Source organism: Larimichthys crocea, chromosome X, assembly GCF_000972845.2.
Source record: "Larimichthys crocea isolate SSNF chromosome X, L_crocea_2.0, whole genome shotgun sequence".
NCBI lineage: Eukaryota > Metazoa > Chordata > Actinopteri > Sciaenidae > Larimichthys > Larimichthys crocea.
In genome coordinates this window covers 34639806-34657343 of record NC_040020.1, presented here as the reverse complement: position 1 = coordinate 34657343, position 17538 = coordinate 34639806, and the positions used below count along the sequence as shown (strand labels likewise).

Sequence of the window (17538 nt, the reverse complement as noted above, 5' to 3'; positions counted from 1 at the left end):
GCCCAGAGCCCATTGGTAAATCAATGAAGACATAAAAGGGTCAGATATATAATGCTTCGGGGTGTCGTTTAGCTCAGTCGGTAGAGCAGCCGCCCCATGTACAAAGGCTCAGTCCTTGCTGTGGAAGCCCAGGGTTCCAATCTGACCTGTGGCTCTTTCCTGCATGTCATTCCCCATCTCTCTCTCCACATTCCTGTCACTCTTCAGCTGTCTCTGTCAAATAAAGCTTGAAAAAAGGCCATTCTCTTGATGGAAGGGGTTCTTGGGGCTTATTTTCAGCTACAACCTGGTGCTCTGGTGAGTATTTGTAGCAGCAAGACATTGTATGTGAAAATGTCTTTAATAAACTTCAATGTGTCTGTTGACATTCATGAAGAAACGTCTTAACGTTGTACAGTGTGACTTGTGTTCTTAAAAGCTTGTGGACAACAGTGGATCTTCTATGGCCAAAGGGAAGAAGATCTATGATGCTGCATACATAGACAATACTTGTTAGTAGGATCGAGTCACTGTTGGTTTGTGTTTGACATTTATTGAAATACAGCAAATATAGCACTATCCTTGTAGAATGGTGTTAGAATGTGGTCATAATGGTACAATATCTGTCTGGAGGCCCTGCTTATCTTCATTATAACTGCAACATGAAGGGCTTCTGAAACAGTGCAGTCACTACAAATAGGAAGATTTATTTCTGTTTATAACTAGCAGGCCTCTCTAACAGTAATATAAGTAGTGCCGCTGGCAACAACCTCACAATCTCATTAAAAAATTCCCTTCATTGTTAAATATTTTGCAACAGACTCATTTATTTAGATTGTATCTCTTACATTTCTAATAAAATATGTAGATCATAAGCCAGAAGCCCTGAGGCTATTTGCTATAAACCTTGGCCTGTCCCCTTTCCTTTGTTTCACCTTGATATTGTAATCAGCGTTGAGTGGGCCATGTGTCTTTAGTGTCTGCCTATCCGTCCCTCTTTGGAAGTCCAGCGAGGTGTTTCCTATCATGTAGGAGCCTGTAGATAGCAGACTGGTCTCCTCCCTCCACCCCTGAAGAGAGACGGCTTCGATAACTAAGGAACAAACACAGCAAGACGACATTTATTAACATAAAGTAACTCTCAATATCTTTTTTGTCTTGATTTCAACGTACATATTACCATTGTCATGATGCAATAATCATAAATAATTATGAACAAATGGTATTAGAGTGTTATTTAATACAAAAATAAAGAAAAACGTCTGACTAGAGATCTGGTGTGCAATGAAATTTAAACTTCTACAATAGCCAGAAAACACAATTTCATGGGGAGCGATATCATCAGACAAGGTAGGATGCACCAGATAATACAATTCTGCAAGAGTACAACTGAAGACAAGAATCAATAAATCAAGGCAAGAATGTTGCCCATTTGCCGATTTGCCCAGTAAAAATCTCCAAAGAGAAGCCTCCAGGAGAAACACCCAGTCACCCAAACCAACAGAAGTGACTCATTTTGTGCAGAACGATTAGTTCTACTCGGAGCTCCTCCAAAATGTCTTCTCCACTTCTGAAAGGATAAGCCAAGCCACTCTGGGAATGAAATTTGTCCACTTGTATCTTTGATGTCAATCTTTTGTTCTCTATCCAAAGTTCAAGATCGCGAGAGTTAAAGATGGACTAGTATATTGATATCAACCTACCTGTCAAGCTTGTGTTCCGTCTTACCCTCAATCTTGAACCTGAGATACTTTTATTTCTTCACTTGAGGGTAGCAACATTCTGCTATGGTCTGGTCTGATTCTCATTTTAAATTCTTAACACTCAGCTGCAACTGTCCCAGCTGGAGGTCATGACTCAGTCAAACTGACAGAACATGCCAGGAAAAGCGCTCTCTGAAGACCATCATATCAGAGATTCTGTCCATAAAATTTGTGACATGAGCATTGGGCTTACAGATCCTTCAGGTCTGTACCACCAGACTGATAGTGATCACACAGTGTGTATTCACAGGAGCACAAAGATAACAGGAAAGGTCAGTATATGACTCATGTATCCATCCTGTGTCCTTCTCATCACATCTCATCCCAGTGGACTGAAAGCAAATGTTGGCCGCTCTGCGGGTACTGTTTGGTTATTGTAATCTATAATCCATGATGACAGTGAGATAGCTGGAGAGCAGGCTGACACGTGAGAAAACAAATATTGAATAGATAGTTACGCCTCCTGTGACGGATAATTATTTTCAGATGGAGAGAGACAGAGCATCAGTTATTGATCATGGTGCACTTCTACTTCTGAATACTTTGTTTGGATTTCTGTCCCTTTAGAATTAGAAATATAACATTTTCTTGCCAATAAAAAAAGGAAAAGATAATTTTAACAAATCATTTGTTTATTAAATTGATTATACCTTTTTCCCCAAAGCTTTTTAAACATCTTGGAACAATTAACAATTGTATAGCTTTGCCATATTATGAAAGAAGTAATTCAAAGTCAGTGTAAAGAGGACTTTGTGTTGCCAGTGCTGAAAAGATGATTAGACTGCTGATAATATTTAGTTTCAGGGGAGTCCATGAACTTGAGATCTGGGTTAGCTGAGCTGTAAATGTGTGTTTGATTTTCTCTTTAACTGTGGTCTCTCTCTGCCTTTAGCTTCCCTCTCCAGTGTTCCCCATCTGCCACGCTGATCTCTTGGTAGTTGATGAACGATCTGCTAAAGTAATTCTTAGGTCACTCCTCGTTTCGGAAACATCTGACAAAGCACACATCCAGTAAATCCTGCAGCTCTTCTGGGTATTACACTGTCAGAACTTGAGTATATTAGCAGGGAAAGGCTTGTGGACGTGTGCTGGTTTATCTGCATTCACAGTGGGATCTTGCACTCCTTTAAACTGACAATAAATAGGTCAGGGAAAATCCAAATGACACAAACAAATGCTCTGAGGATGTAAATCACAGAGTTCAGACTGTGTAGCATGTTTTATTTATTTCACATCCAGAACTGGGCGGGCTTTTTTCAGTGGCAACAGACTCCCGGCCATACAGGACATCTTTCAACAGCATCATGCCTGCAGAAGGCAAAGCATCATCAAGGACCACAGCCACCCAGCTCGCAGACTGTTCTCCTTGTTACTGTCTGGCAGACGTTAGGGGAGGATGGCTGCATGCACCAGACTGAAGAACAGTTTTTACCAGTGGCCCATCAGACTTCTGAACTCATAATCTAACATGACTGCAGCTACTGTATCATGATACTTTGTGCAGTACTTCTGTATTCACTTAACTCACAAGTCGCTTCACCCTCACACACAATCCTCATCTTCATTACTTACTTTCATTTTCATTTTTTTCATAGCAATAGCAACTTGATATCACAATGAGTTCAATATATTAAAGAATGAGGCACAAACCAAAGCAGTGAATGTTTTATTGAAGTGGTGGAACTGTTGCTGTTGCTGCTGGTAGGACCACAGTATGTTTTTTTAACTCTGTATGTCCAATATGTCAATGTCGGTGAAATAAAACACCTGGTTGGTTTGCACACAACGTCTGCCTCGAGCCTCCTGCTTTGTGAATCCATCCTAACATTCATACAATAATACGACACTGCTCTGTATATACTTTTACACATAAACCTTTCTCATTTAGTCGGCGTAGAGAACATTTATACACATTTTATTTCATCTTGTTATATTTTTATTTATGACTACTACTTTTTTCGTCTATACATCAGTTGTGTGTATGAAAGCCAAGATCGGCAACAATGCTTTAATTATCCCATTATCTTGAGATAACAAAATAATTGTCGTTATCACAAGAAAACAAAAGGCCAATTTTTAAGATCACATGATAATTTATCTTTCAATAAGTCCTTTAAGTCATTAAACTGAAGTGCAGTTGATGGTCAACACATCACAAACAAATTATTTATTGACATTAATTAATTAGAGCATCAAATCACCTGTAAAAACTTAAAACCAATCTGCTTGTTTACACATTTTATTCCAATATTTCTGAATTTATTTTCTTTAACTATATCTACCTTAAAATGCAAAGATCGGTCTGTATTATAAATAAATAAATGATCCCACTATGATCACTGTTCCCACAACAATTAAAACAATTCATGTCTATCTATGTCCGTGTCTCTGTCTGTGTCGAGCTTCCTCTTTTTGTAAAATTGAATACAAAACCAAAACAAAGTATCACAAACACATAAAGACACGTAGACATGTAGACCCTGATTCATCAGACTGCACTCGCCATTCTCTACATTCAATCCAAACACCAGCTGAAGACATTTTGAATGGTTTTTTCTTATTAATGAATGAAACATGAATATGAGTTTCTGTTAGCTAATGCATAGTGAACACAGCGCAGAGTTAATGTTTGTGCATGTACAGGTAAGTCAGTAGGGGGCATTAAACATACAACAGGATGTCGTCACTCACTGATCATATCAGGTCCTTTGGCATTGAGTCTGAGGAAGCGGCTTCCCACCGGCACCTCCACCACCATCTTCAGAGCTGCAGGGAGACACACATTGGAAAGGTTTGATTTCTACCTACAGCAGAGGAACAGAAACATTCTGGAAGAATGCTGCTCCAGAGTTCTCTTCTAAACAAACTGAATTTAAATCAGCATTATTTACATCCAAGTTTGGAACCTTTGGAACCACTTGTCAGCTGCCTTCTTCTTCTCTTACTTTACCAGTGCAGTGTATCTCAGCCATTGGCAGGACAATGCACCACGTTACCTGTTGTATCCTTGTAGGATCCAATAGCACCCTGAAATCCTCAAGCCCATCAATCTCAGTACAGCTGACATTCCTGTGACTATGCTTTTTCGCGTTTTTATCCATCAAGGCTCAGCCAGCAGGAAATGAGTGATAAACAGTGACATGATGGATTTATTCACTTGTTGATGTGTTGCTGCTGTAACTAATTATAGTGATCACTTCTCACCACTTGCAGCACATTAATCTATGACCCAGACAAAGCTGTAAAAACATACAATATCTGCACATCAACATAGTGCACTATCATTATAATAATTCTAATGTTCCAATCAGAGTTTGAAATCACACTGCTGCTTTTGGATTTGTTGCTGTTTATGGTTATTTATTTGTTGCTCACCAGATTGGGTGCTTTTTCATTCAGATAGTTTCAGGAAGTGTATGATGATTTTTTGTAGGCAGGGGTGGCAGGCTAGGTTTGACAGCTGATGAAAAAAATGGTATGGAAAATTACTGATACATGAAATCTGGGACTGAATCTGTGGCTTGCACAGTTGAAATCACATCACACGTTTGTTTGTTTTGTTTGTTCATTTTATTCACGCTAGTATAGTCAGTAGTCGAGTTGTAAAATGAAACCAAGGGGGGTGGTGAAATTTTTAATTTATGTGACATATTTTCCAGCAGGGGGGTCTGGGGGTCCTCCCCCAAAAAATTTTGTATTTCTTAGATGCAATTTCCTGCATTCTAGTCAATTTTAGGGTGACTTGCTAGACATGGCAAATCCTAAATCCCATCTGATTCATAGCTTGCATTCTCAGTTGCATGGCCTGCACATGACAATACTATTACCAAAAGGAAGGAAAGAAACATAAACCACTTAACTATGGACATCATGTCATTCACATCTTGTAAAATATATGGTTTAAAACATTTTTAAATATCTTTATTGTGAATGTTGCTCAATATTTTTAAACACAATCTTTGTGTAATGTTTTTAACATCTTTGTTGTGTTTTTAAACATATTTAAATACATTTAAAACATTTTTTGTTAAAAAACATCTTCACTTAAAAAACACAATTTAAAGGAGGAGGAAGATGACTTCGAGTTTTAAGACGACGCGATGTTTGAAACAAGCGGTATTAAAGAATATGAAGCAGCAGGTAGCAGCTAGCGGTGCTAAGGCTAAAACTATAGACATATATACATAGATGCCGCATTGAGCGCTGAATCGTACGTAAACGGCGCCGCCATATTGGTTCGGGCAGATCTGCCCGTAAACTAATCACGGAAATGACTGCACTTCATAAGCGACTTTCAGCAAAGTTCTTAAGTTATATCGCTCTGTATACAACCCATTCACAACACACACAATATATCTGGGAAACAAACAGCCAGAAACAACTAATGGTAACTGTTTAAGTGAGATTATAAATGTTTACTCCTTATGTAAGCACCAAACCAACGTATGTATTTTTCTAATGCTGAGTGTTTACAGCTACTAATGTGTGTAACACTGTTACTGTGATGATAAATATTGAAATATTTATATTTAACATTTAATCTGTGTCTATAATAACAGATCCTGAAATGTAGATGTGACATGAGGGTTTTCTGAATAAAGAGCACTAACGTGTACATACATACACATACACACACACACACATATATATTGTTAGATCCCGAGTTACCCCTGTACAGGTGGTTTCGGCCCAGCTCTCCGTCTCACGGGTCCGATCCTCAAGCCCGTGGGTCTTACCCTATCGGGACGGTTTAGAGGACTGTTTAAGCTGGTGGCGAGGAGATTCGCCTAGCTTCTAACTGCCTTCATCCGCACGTCTACCCTGCTTACTCTAGTATAGCACCTGACCAAATAGCCCCTGCGGGCCAAATACTGCTTTGATCCACACTCTCTGTCCGACTTCGAATGGGACTCTCAGTCCTGGGACCGCCTTTTCCTGGCACCGCCGGTCCACTTGGGCGTTGCGGAAATGAGTCCCATTATCCGTTCGGAGTTCTTTGGGCACTCCCAAATCAGAGCAGACTTGATCCAGCATGCTGACCACACTGCTGCCATTGATTCTTCTCACTGCTCTGACGAGTACGTACCCTGACATAGAATCCACTAGCACTAAAAGGTACTTCTCACCTTTTTTCCCTGTAATCCCCAGCGGGCCAGCTGCATCCATACATACTGATCCCCAGGGTACAGTGCTCTTTATGGTGAGGCCGTCCACCCTTCTTCCTCGTCGTCCTGCATTGTATCGACCACATACATCGCAGTCCTTGAGGACTTGGCGGACTCGGCCTACTGGAATCCAGAGTTGCTGCTTTTCCAATTCCTTCCGTGTAGGCATGGTGCCAACATGGCCTAGCGCTTCATGTACGGCCTGCACCACTTCTACCACGGAACCTTCGGGAACCACCCTTCCTTTGGGTGTCTGTTCCCACTTCTCTCTCCCAACGAAGACGATTCTTCTCTGTTGTACATACCGATCCACTTCATCATTTCCTTTCCAGTGAGCGCCTTCTTTTCCATGGGCTCTCTGATGCACCACGTCTAGGCACATCTTTAGTCGTATCCTGGGCTTCGCTCGCTTCTCACAGGCTCCGCCGTCGATGTCTGGTGGATCTTCCTTCACTCCAGGGTTTCTCAGCGCCTGTGGTCCCGCACCCGGTGCGGCCTCCGCCATCCCTGCCTTTTCCGTCTTCGTTGTTCGAGTCGTCTGACTCAAGGCCTCCCTTAGTACCTTCGGGCAGGGGATGAGTCACAGACTAGTTGGGCTATTCAGCGCCGCTTCGGGTATTCAGCCTGACTGCTCCTGTCGGTCGCTCCTTCTTCCCGCTCCTCCTCTAGGGTCTCCGCGGGCTGGTGGCTCAGCTTCTCTCACTGGTCACCTAGCAGTACTGCCCTCTGGCAGGACTGCTCTGCCGAAGTGCCTGGGCAGAGTCTCTCTCTACCGCACACTTGGCTTTTCTTCTCGGGTCGTCTCACACGACCAGCAGTGGATTTTTCCGCCTGGATTCGTCCTCTGCCGGGGGTTCTTCTTAGGCCCGATGAACCTTTTCATCGAGCCCCACGTTGGGCGCCACGTGTTAGATCCCGAGTTACCCCTGTACAGGTGGTTTCGGCCCAGCTCTCCGTCTCACGGGTCCGATCCTCAAGCCCGTGGGTCTTACCCTATCGGGACGGTTTAGAGGACTGTTTAAGCTGGTGGCGAGGAGATTCGCCTAGCTTCTAACTGCCTTCATCCGCACGTCTACCCTGCTTACTCTAGTATAGCACCTGACCGAATAGCCCCTGTGGGCCAAATACTACACTAGCCAGTATGGTATCGTTTCATCGGCAGCTAGCTTTTCCTCTCATGATCTGTTGCACTTGGTATGGTGCTAGGGATATTTTTGTGGCTCGGACAGTGAGCCCCCAAGGGTCCGTTAATTTCAATGGGCTTAGAGTAACTATTAGAACCTTATTTGATTGTAGCACACACTATCACCTAGTGATTACGCCCTATAGGAGGTCATAATGTAAAGGTCACAACTTAATCTTTAACGCAGTGGATATATTTATTGCATAGTTTCGCAAGGGCAAGCATACAGGTTTAATTCATTCATTTCTGATTAATCCTATCCTCTAAAATCACTTAATCCTTATATTAATACATTTGATAAACCTGTGTACGCTGGCTGTTGCTGGAGCTAACTGATGTTCGGTCCAATTTGGAGAGCGGGGGGAAAGGGTGAAGCTTCTTCCCTCCCCCCCCCCCCGGTGATCAGTTGATCCAATCCTTCACGACTGCCGAACTTTGCTGGATTTTCATCGAGAGGTCCTTGGCTTTGTCCAACGCCCGAACGTCCCGACCTCCACGTTTCCTGGGCTAGGTGAACCGAAACGCATCTGGTTGGTCCCGTCGAGGCCACGCGGTTTGGGTGGTTAATCCTCCTACGCCGGCTCCCTCTTGCCAGCTGGGCTCCCAGATTCTTCTCTTTGCGATGTTAGGCTGTTGTCTATTCTTCTCGGTGGTAAGAGTTTAAGTCCGTAGGTTCCATGCTCCCGTTTTGCGTTCTGCGCTCAGCATGTTCTCGGACTTGTGTGCCGGCTGACGAGGATAACCCCGATCTCCGTTGTTGCAGTGGCTTCTTATACTCCCCGTTTGTTGGATTTTCCCCCCTCCCAGGCTCCAATGAGTCACTTGCCGGATGTCCACCATATTAGGTTGGTGATTGTCATAGTTTCAGTTCCTCTCTGTTTGGTCCCACCAGATGTTCCTGTTTGCTTCTCTTATCCCCTCTCATCCCCTTTTCCAGGGATCTGGTTTGCTCATTAGTTTCACTTCTCAACCCTATCAGATGATTTTGTTATTTATTTTTTTACCTTAGCTACCAACTTATTGACTTTGATTTTACAATTCTCCAGTTAGTCAGAATCTCAGTTATACCTCTACAATCTTTGTTCTTATGTGTGTTACACTCATTTTAAACAGTTCTATTTTTGCTATTTGTTTCAACACCGACTACATTGATTGTGTAATCACCATATTTTATTGCTCTATCGTTATACTTTTTCCTCGTATGTACATGTACTCATCTCATACTATGGTTTTTTAATAGATCCGCAAAAAATGGACATTAACATTCACTGCGCCATAAAGGTAAACTTTAGTCCGCACTCAGTTCACCCACATTGTTCCACGGCCCGTTGATGGCGGGGCGTTTTTCCCCCGCTGTAAACTTTTGCACATCTTCTATGTGCTAGGCTCAGTAAGTGTCCCGGGAACTTCCATTTTCTGTCATTCTCCGTCCTCATTAATTGGTTGTCCTATGTTCACCTGTTTCTTTTTTTCCCCCCTTTTTTTCCCCTTTGTGTCAGTCGGGCATCATTGGACTCTTCAACTCACTGTATCAACCTATGAACTTTTAATCGATGATGATCTCATAAATGTTTACCTCCTATGTAAGCACCAAACCAACATATGTATTTTTCTAATGCTGGAACTTTTAAAAAGTTTACATACGTTGGTTTTTGTGCCCTGTTTGTTTCCCAGACTATTTAGTGTGTGTGTGATGGGTGTATACGAGACCTTAAACTTCCAGAACTTTTATAGAAAGGCGCTTATGAAGTTAGTTCAGTCCATTTCCTTGTATTATTTACCGCAGACTGCCCATCCAATAGGTGCGGACCGTTGACGTATTCGCGACCCGCGCCAACCCGCCAATGCGGCGTCATGTATATTGTTATGGCTAAAACGACCAGAGTGGATTGATTGGACAACCCGCATCAGTCGACCAATCCCGCAGGCAGAATACATTACGTACCCCCACTTCCCCTTTGGACCCACCAATGACGATCCAGAAATGGAAGTAACCCAAAGGTAGTATTCGCAGAGAGGTTCACACTCATCACGTCAAAGCCCCTCGTTGTCTTATGTAAAACGAACAACCAGGACTTCTCCGTGCTGATTCAAACTAAAGCAAGCCACGGAGCAGAAGACATTCGCAGTGAGACATTAGCGGAAGACATTACAGAGACATTAGCAGAGACATTAGCAGGAGACAGAGCGACTAGAGACATTAGAGAGACATTAGCAGAGACTAGCAGAATACGAACTTAGCAGCTAGCAGAAAATAGCATAGAGAAGACATCTAGACAGCGGACATAGCAGGAGAAATTAGCAGAGGACCATCGCAGAGAGGCGACATTAGCAGCGTTTCTTCGCGCTGAAATAGAACTTTTGACATGAAACAGCAAAGATCAGACATACTGTGTCGTTTTGTGGATTTTTTTTGCTACTCTTTGGGGGCTAGTTCACCGAGTTTTCATCGCACAGTGATGAGACACATATCTTCGTAAGATATATTTTTATTTTTCCCCCGCCGCGCCTCCCCTGAAGTCCTCTGGCGCCCCCCAAGGGAGGCGCGCCTCACACTTTGAAAACCGCTGACATAGGTAATAGACTGATTATCATAAAGCCCCCCTAAATGTCGAATGGTTAATTTCTATTTCCAGTGTTAAATATAAGTAATTTTCACATGCATTGAAAAATGCCATAAGGGATGGAAGTGACCATTTTAGAAGAGGGATGATTTTGACCATTTTTCCCCACAGGGGGGATGGCATCCTCCCCATCCCCCCTCAACTCGAGTACTGAGTATAGTGATTTATTTCTAACATGTCTGACCTGTTTTATTATCGCTGTTGTTTTTATTTTATTCAGACATTTGTTTGTTGAAAATTACAGGTCTGATTTTTACATTTCATCCTCACTTGATGGAATGATGTAGTATGTATGAGCCAATCAGAAGAACCCATTCAATGCTGGAGCAGACTTGAATACATTGTAAGATAAGATACTTGGACGCATATCATTGATCAGTGGTTCCAAACCTTTTTCCTTCAGGGACTCCTTTTCTGTCATTGAATACATTACATGACATATTTCCTGTATAATTAAATTATATTCAATAAGTAACAATAAGAGAACAGAACAGCTGATAAACTGGAAACAATGAACCAAACAGTGAAACAATAACTACATAAAGTTTGTGTCAAACAAGAGATTTGAATACATTTAGAGTGGATTATTTCTGTGAATATTTCATCAGTATTTCTGATATTTTTTTTATACACTTCTCTGTTGGTATCGTGTAATTTTCAAAGTTTCAACAATCATACATATTTAATGAGCTACTTCTTCTCAGTGTTTTCTTCTCATTGTTCTATGAGCTCTTACTTTACTTTTCTAATGCAGGACAAGGCTGTTTTGCAGAGAGTGAAGTTTGTGATCAGGTTCTCATCCTATCACATTTATTTAACTGTCCGTCTTGAACAAACTATTTCATTCAGTTTCCTTGAAATACAGGCAACCACTGTAGGATTTGGGTCCACCAGGTAAAATGTCACATAATTCAGTCCACTGTAACACCACATTCTCTAAAACTACCATATACAGGTGTGTCAGACATAATATACAGTGATCTGTCTACACAGGGAGAAGTATAAACTTTGTGTACGTGCATTCAGATTCTCTGAACACCGTGGTCATCTTCTCCTAACTCCTTATGAATTCTCCTTCATATTGTTCCTTAACCTCATGACGTTTTTCATTGAGGTCAAGGAAAAGTGCTTTTTAGTAGTAGTTTTTTTGACTACTCGACTGTACCCCTTGTGTATTCCTGGACAGCACCTTTCATTTCTTCTGTAATCAGCTTAGCTGCAGGCTAGCCGCTGAAAGTGCTGCTGAATTCATTCATTCCATCCATCATATATAACTGCTGATCCTTTGCTCTGGGTGGCATGGGAGCTGGAGCTGCTCCCAGCAGACATTGGGCTAGAGGTGGGGTTCACCCTGAACATGTCACCATGTTCCTCATGGGGCTAGCACATAGAGACAAACAACCATTCACACTCACATTTATACCTACTGGCAATTTAGAGACAGCAATTATCCTGTTAATTGGAGCTGAATTAATTTATATCAATATCATTAAGTTATCATTATGTTTGCCCTTGTCCACTCAACACTTTTTTATATAGTTGAGATGCTACATTAGGCAGTGACATTAGCCTGGCAGCTATCCGTGCAGCTGCAGCGGCACATTGCAGTGCAGACTCACTGTGTAAATGGTAAATGGACTGTACTTAAGCTGATGCTTTACACTGCGCATCACATTCACACACTGACAGCAGAGGCTAACATGTACTGTACACTATTGTCCTTTCATTAGGAGATAAACACATCCATAGGTGTGAATGTTATTTGACATGGGGCAGTCCTACATGTCCCCAATGTCAATTCTGAAACTAGATTTAAACGTCCAGTATGTCAGGGGTCTTCTTACAGAATGTGGTAGAAATTCAATATAATATTCAGAAATGTGTTTTCATTAGTGTTTAATATCCTGAAAATAAGAACTGTCTTCTGTGTTTGTGTTTCTACAGTAGCCCAGGACAGACAAACTAAATCTTACCTCTGAGTAAGCATATTGCATATATTCTGTGAGTTTTGCAGCCACTGAGTGGCTGAGAGGAGCAGTGACTCAGTTTGCTGCAACTTCACAAGCCACCAAATCCTACACACTGGACCTTGAAGCTGGATTTTTGATTAACAATGAGCCTCATTAACCTCCCATAGGTTTGAATTTAAAACTTCAAATGTAGCCGCCTGCATTGTGCTCTAATTACATTCCTCACAGGCAGCGTGTTATATAGAGTGATAGAGAATAAAGGTTTCATTACTGAATGTAATATGTACACTGTCCTCTGTCCTGTGCGGATGTTGTGTTTGAATTCATATGTCGGGATATGGTTAGGATATGTTAAATATGGGAACATCTCATCAGTAATAAGAAACTTGCAGCTATTTATTTATATGTATAATGTATGTAGATATACACATTTATATTTTGTTTATATACAGTACTTTTATCTGTGTGTAGTAGGTGTGTTTATGTTTAACTGCTTGTTGTCTTTAGCTGTACATATGTCTATATCTGTATATGTATTTTTAAAGCAACATGAAATGTATGTGAACACATATCCAGCTAATAAAAGTGCTCCTGATTCTGATATGAGATTTGTTCAAATGAAATGAAACAATAATGTTAGTGCCCATGGGGATCACACTTGAAAAATTTACTAGAAAAGCCAAAACAAAGCCTAGTTTTCAGATGGTGAAAATCAATTATTGGAACTTTGAATTTGAAAAAGTGATACATTGCAGCTTTCAGTGGCTGAAGTAGACCACCACACAACAGTTACTGCCATCCTAAAATCTGCCTGCTTTAAATCTGACTTCCACTGTGCTGTCAGTGAGCCTCAGGAAGACTGAGGTCCTACAATATAGTACAGTATAAAATAATTACTTTTTTTTTTAGCCTGCACAAATATTTTTCACACCAGAAGTGTTTCTCCCTCTGTGGTTAACAAAGGAGGTGGAGTTACGAGGCGAGAGCGTTATAGACAAATGGAGTGTTAATTCTGTTTTTCACATTTTATGAGACTTACTTTACCTTCTGGTGACAAATGAGCACTGCACTTAAATAACTACATAAGCTGCTCTGGCTGTCAGCCACAGGGTTTGCCCCCTAACACAATTATGCTGCATCTGCAGTGTCCTAATTTTATGGAAGCAATGAAATAAATTTAGCTGCAGGCATTTGCATTTTTTCTGAACTCTAAAATGGAGATTAAATGTAAAGCCAAGTAGTAAAGAAGTGACCTTCAAAATAAATAAGGGAAATGAAGCACAGATAAACAGTTCTGAGCTCATTTTACATGAGTCTGCGGGATCTGCAAAGTGAGGCTTCAGGGAATAATGTAGCCAGTTCATTTTCCAAATGCAGTGACTGATAAACAGTAGAGTCATGAATAATGGATGTGGGGGAACAAAGGTGATACTTTGTGTGTCTGTAATGGTAAATAAACTCACTAACCAAAGTAAACCTAAATAATCATGATTGATTCAGCGTATCAGCTCTTCTCTTCTGGGACATTAAATCTGAGGGCAAGCTTACATGAAAATGAAACTTGGAATCGAAAACATACAAGTCAGGTAGAATCTCTCTGGACCGTGGACCAGTTGCCCACCATCCACAAAATGATTGTTATAGGCCTATGTCACGCTGCTTCATGGTGCCAGACAATCTCAGAAACATACAGCATGTATTCAGAATACAGAGTAAATCAATACCTAGCAGATGTATTGTGGTATAAACAAAAGCCTGCTGAAGCCTGTCAAGGTATGAGTCATGGAACAAAGACACGAGACACAAGAAGCTCTTTGCACCAACATAACATGCACTGCTTTTTTTAGCCAGTGTCCAAGCAGAAATGGTAATTTTGTCGGGTCAATCCACCACTTTGGTCCAGACTGAAGTATCTCAATAACAACTGGATGAATTGTCATGAACATGTGTGGAGAACTTCATGGTCCCATAACACCTCAGTTTTTTTTGTGAAATGTCTCAACAACTTTTGAATGGCCTCCTGTCAGACACAGAGGAGGAATCATAATGACAAGTTGGACTGGCATAAAACTCAAATCAAATGTTTCATTTGGCCAACGCTTTGGTGTATCACCACCTCTAAACTAATAACATTACCATCATCACCAGCTGCTAATTAGTAAATGGTAGCATGCTAAACTAAACCTCAGCGTGTTGTCATTGTAAAAATGAAGCTAACATGGCTGTAGACTCTTAGACTTGTGGAAAAGAATTCAATCCACCATGAAAGTCAGAGGTCAGAGGTAAGCTTTTGTAGAGTTGGTTGAAAGTTGGCGACTCGAATGTGTTTTATTTAGAACTTGGATCATTAGCAGGCGCTTTTATCCAAAGCGACTTACAGAGAAGGGAACAATCAAGATACAGTGTGATAAGAAAGTGTTAATAAGTGCTATGACTATTCTTAAAGGGGCAGCTTTTTCATGTCCAATTGTAGGTAGTGCTAGGAGAGCAGGTACTTTCTGAAGAGCTGGAGGTCTTCAGGAGATTTTTAAAGGTAGAGAGGGGCGCCCATGATCTGGTAGGAACTGGTAGTGCGTTCCACCAACGGGGAACAACAAACGGAAAAAGTTTGGATTGCCTTGAGCAAACAGGTGGCAGAGCCAGGGGTCATTCATTTGAGGAGTGCAGCGGTCGTGAGGTAACATATGCCTGTACAAGGGCATTTAGTTAGGTAGGTGCAGTACTGGAGACTATTTTTTAGGCGCTTTGAATTTAATGCGGGCTGTAACAGGTAGCCAGTGAAGCTGAATGAGCAGCGGGTTGACATGTGACCTTTTGGGTTGGTTGTAGACCAGGCGTGCTGTCGTGTTCTGGATCATCTGAAGAGGTTTCACTGGGGAGGCTGGGAGGCCCGTCAGGAGGGCATTACAATAGTCTAGTCTTGAAATGACCACAGCTTGTGTCAGGAGTTGAGTGGCGTGTTGCTTTAAGCAAGGTCGGATTTTTCTGATGTTGTAAAGTGCAAAGCGGCATGACCAGGCAATTGAGGCAACACAAATGGAAAAGGTTAGTTGGTCATTAATCATAACCCATAAGCTTCCCCTGTGGTGAGGTGATGCAAAGTGGACAACTGTCCAAGCCAGGATACACTGAATGAGCGCCCTGTCAGGTAAGAGTCAAACCAGGAAAGAGCCAAGCCAGAGATGTCCATGTTTGAGAGAACAGAGAGGAGGATGCAATGGTTAACTGTGTCAAAGGCAGCTGATAAGTCAACAGAATGAGGACAGAGGACTGTGCTGCTGCTCTTGCTTCTTTTAAGGCTTCTTTCACAGACAATAGAGCAGTTTCAGTCAAGTGACCACTCTTGAAACCAGATTGATTTAGATCAAGAAGATTGTTCTGTAGGAGTTCTGAGAGTTGCTTAGCAACTGGTGGCTGTGGCTCACAGGCAGAGTGGGTCGTCCACTAATCAGATGATCGGCGGTTCGATCCCTGGCTCCTGCGGTCTGCATGCTGAAGTGTCCTTGGGCAAGACACTGAACCCCAAATTGCTCCCGAAGGCTGTGCCATCGGTGTGTGAATGTGTATGAATGGTTAGATCCGCAAACTGATGAGCAGTTGGCACCTTGCATGGTAGCCAATGCCATCAGTGTATGAATGTGTGTGAATGGGGTGAATGAGATATGTAGTGTAAAGAGCTTTGAGTGGTCGGAAGACTAGAAAGGCGCTATATAAGTACAGTCCATTTACCATTTAACCGCCTGTTCTAGTTCTAGTAGTTTTGGATAAAAAAGGAAGAAGTGAGACAGGACGATAGTTCTCGACCTGAGCAGGGTTGGGTTTCCTGAGTAGAGGAGTTACTCGAGCTGCTTTGAATGCAGTGGCAAAAGTGCCACTGCATTCAGTGACTCATTTATTACATGTGATAGCTGGCGTGATGGTTGGGCTAATGGATTGAAGGTTTGTTGGTATAGGGTCTAACAAGCATGTAGTCACCTCACTCTCAGAGAGGGGTGTAAAACCAGAAAAAGAAGTGCAAGCAACTGTGCTAAGTTGCGAAAGTGCAGCAGCTGATTCGGTGCCGCCCAGTTGGGCTGGAGAGAGAGATGTAGTAGGACTGCTACATCAGTGTTAGGAGTCAGGTTGGGAGTGAGCTGGTCAGAGAATTGGCTGCTGATTGCTGCCACTTTGCCTGTAAAGAATGATGCAAAGGTATCAGCGGTAAGGCTGGTAGGAGGAGGAGGTGGAGGGTTGAGCAGTGATTCGAAGGTGGAGAAAAGTTTCCGGGTGTCAAACTGTTGACTTTGTCGTTGTAAAAAACAGTCTTTGCAGCAGTGACGCTGGTTGAAAAAGAGGATAAAAGTGTCTGGTAGCCTTTGAGGTCATTGGCTAGTTAGGATTTCAGCCATTTTCTTTCGGCAGCTCTGAGTTTGGTGTGTAGTGATCAAAGGGTATCATCCAACCATGGGTGAGATTGGTTGGGTCGAGCAGGCCTCATAGATAAAGGACACAGCTTGTTCAGGCATGAGTTCATAGTAGAGCAGAGTGACTCAGTGGCATCATTAACCTTCAGAGAGGAGAATGCTGGATGGTGGTAGAGCAGAGGAGAAGTGGGTTGGAGTTAAGTTATGGAGGTTGAAACGTAACCATCGACGGAGGGGCAGAGGGTTGCTCTGACAGAGTGACATTAAACTGGATAAAAAAAAGTGATCTGATAGGTGGAGAGGCGTTACCACCAGAGCATCTGTGATACAGTTTCAGGTGAGAATCAGGTCAAGGTTTTTGCCAGCTTTGTGAGTAGGAGGACTGTGGACCAGGTGGAGGTCAAGGGAATTAATTAATGACAGTTATCAGAGTCTGGACTGTCTAAGTGGA

At 42.1% G+C, this 17538-nt stretch overlaps 1 protein-coding gene across 2 annotated transcripts in view; it reads right to left on the bottom strand.

The window, feature by feature from the left end:
* LOC104927448 (ADAMTS-like protein 3) overlaps positions 1 to 17538 on the bottom strand; it is a 160783-nt gene that overhangs the window by 22263 nt on the left and 120982 nt on the right. For both annotated transcript variants that reach the window (XM_027282921.1, XM_019259436.2), the window contains exons 8-9: positions 4434 to 4508; positions 915 to 1072 (exon numbers count right to left, since the gene is read on the bottom strand). In XM_027282921.1, the coding sequence (XP_027138722.1) occupies positions 915 to 1072; positions 4434 to 4508 (233 nt within the window). The remainder of the gene's footprint in view (positions 1 to 914; positions 1073 to 4433; positions 4509 to 17538) is intronic.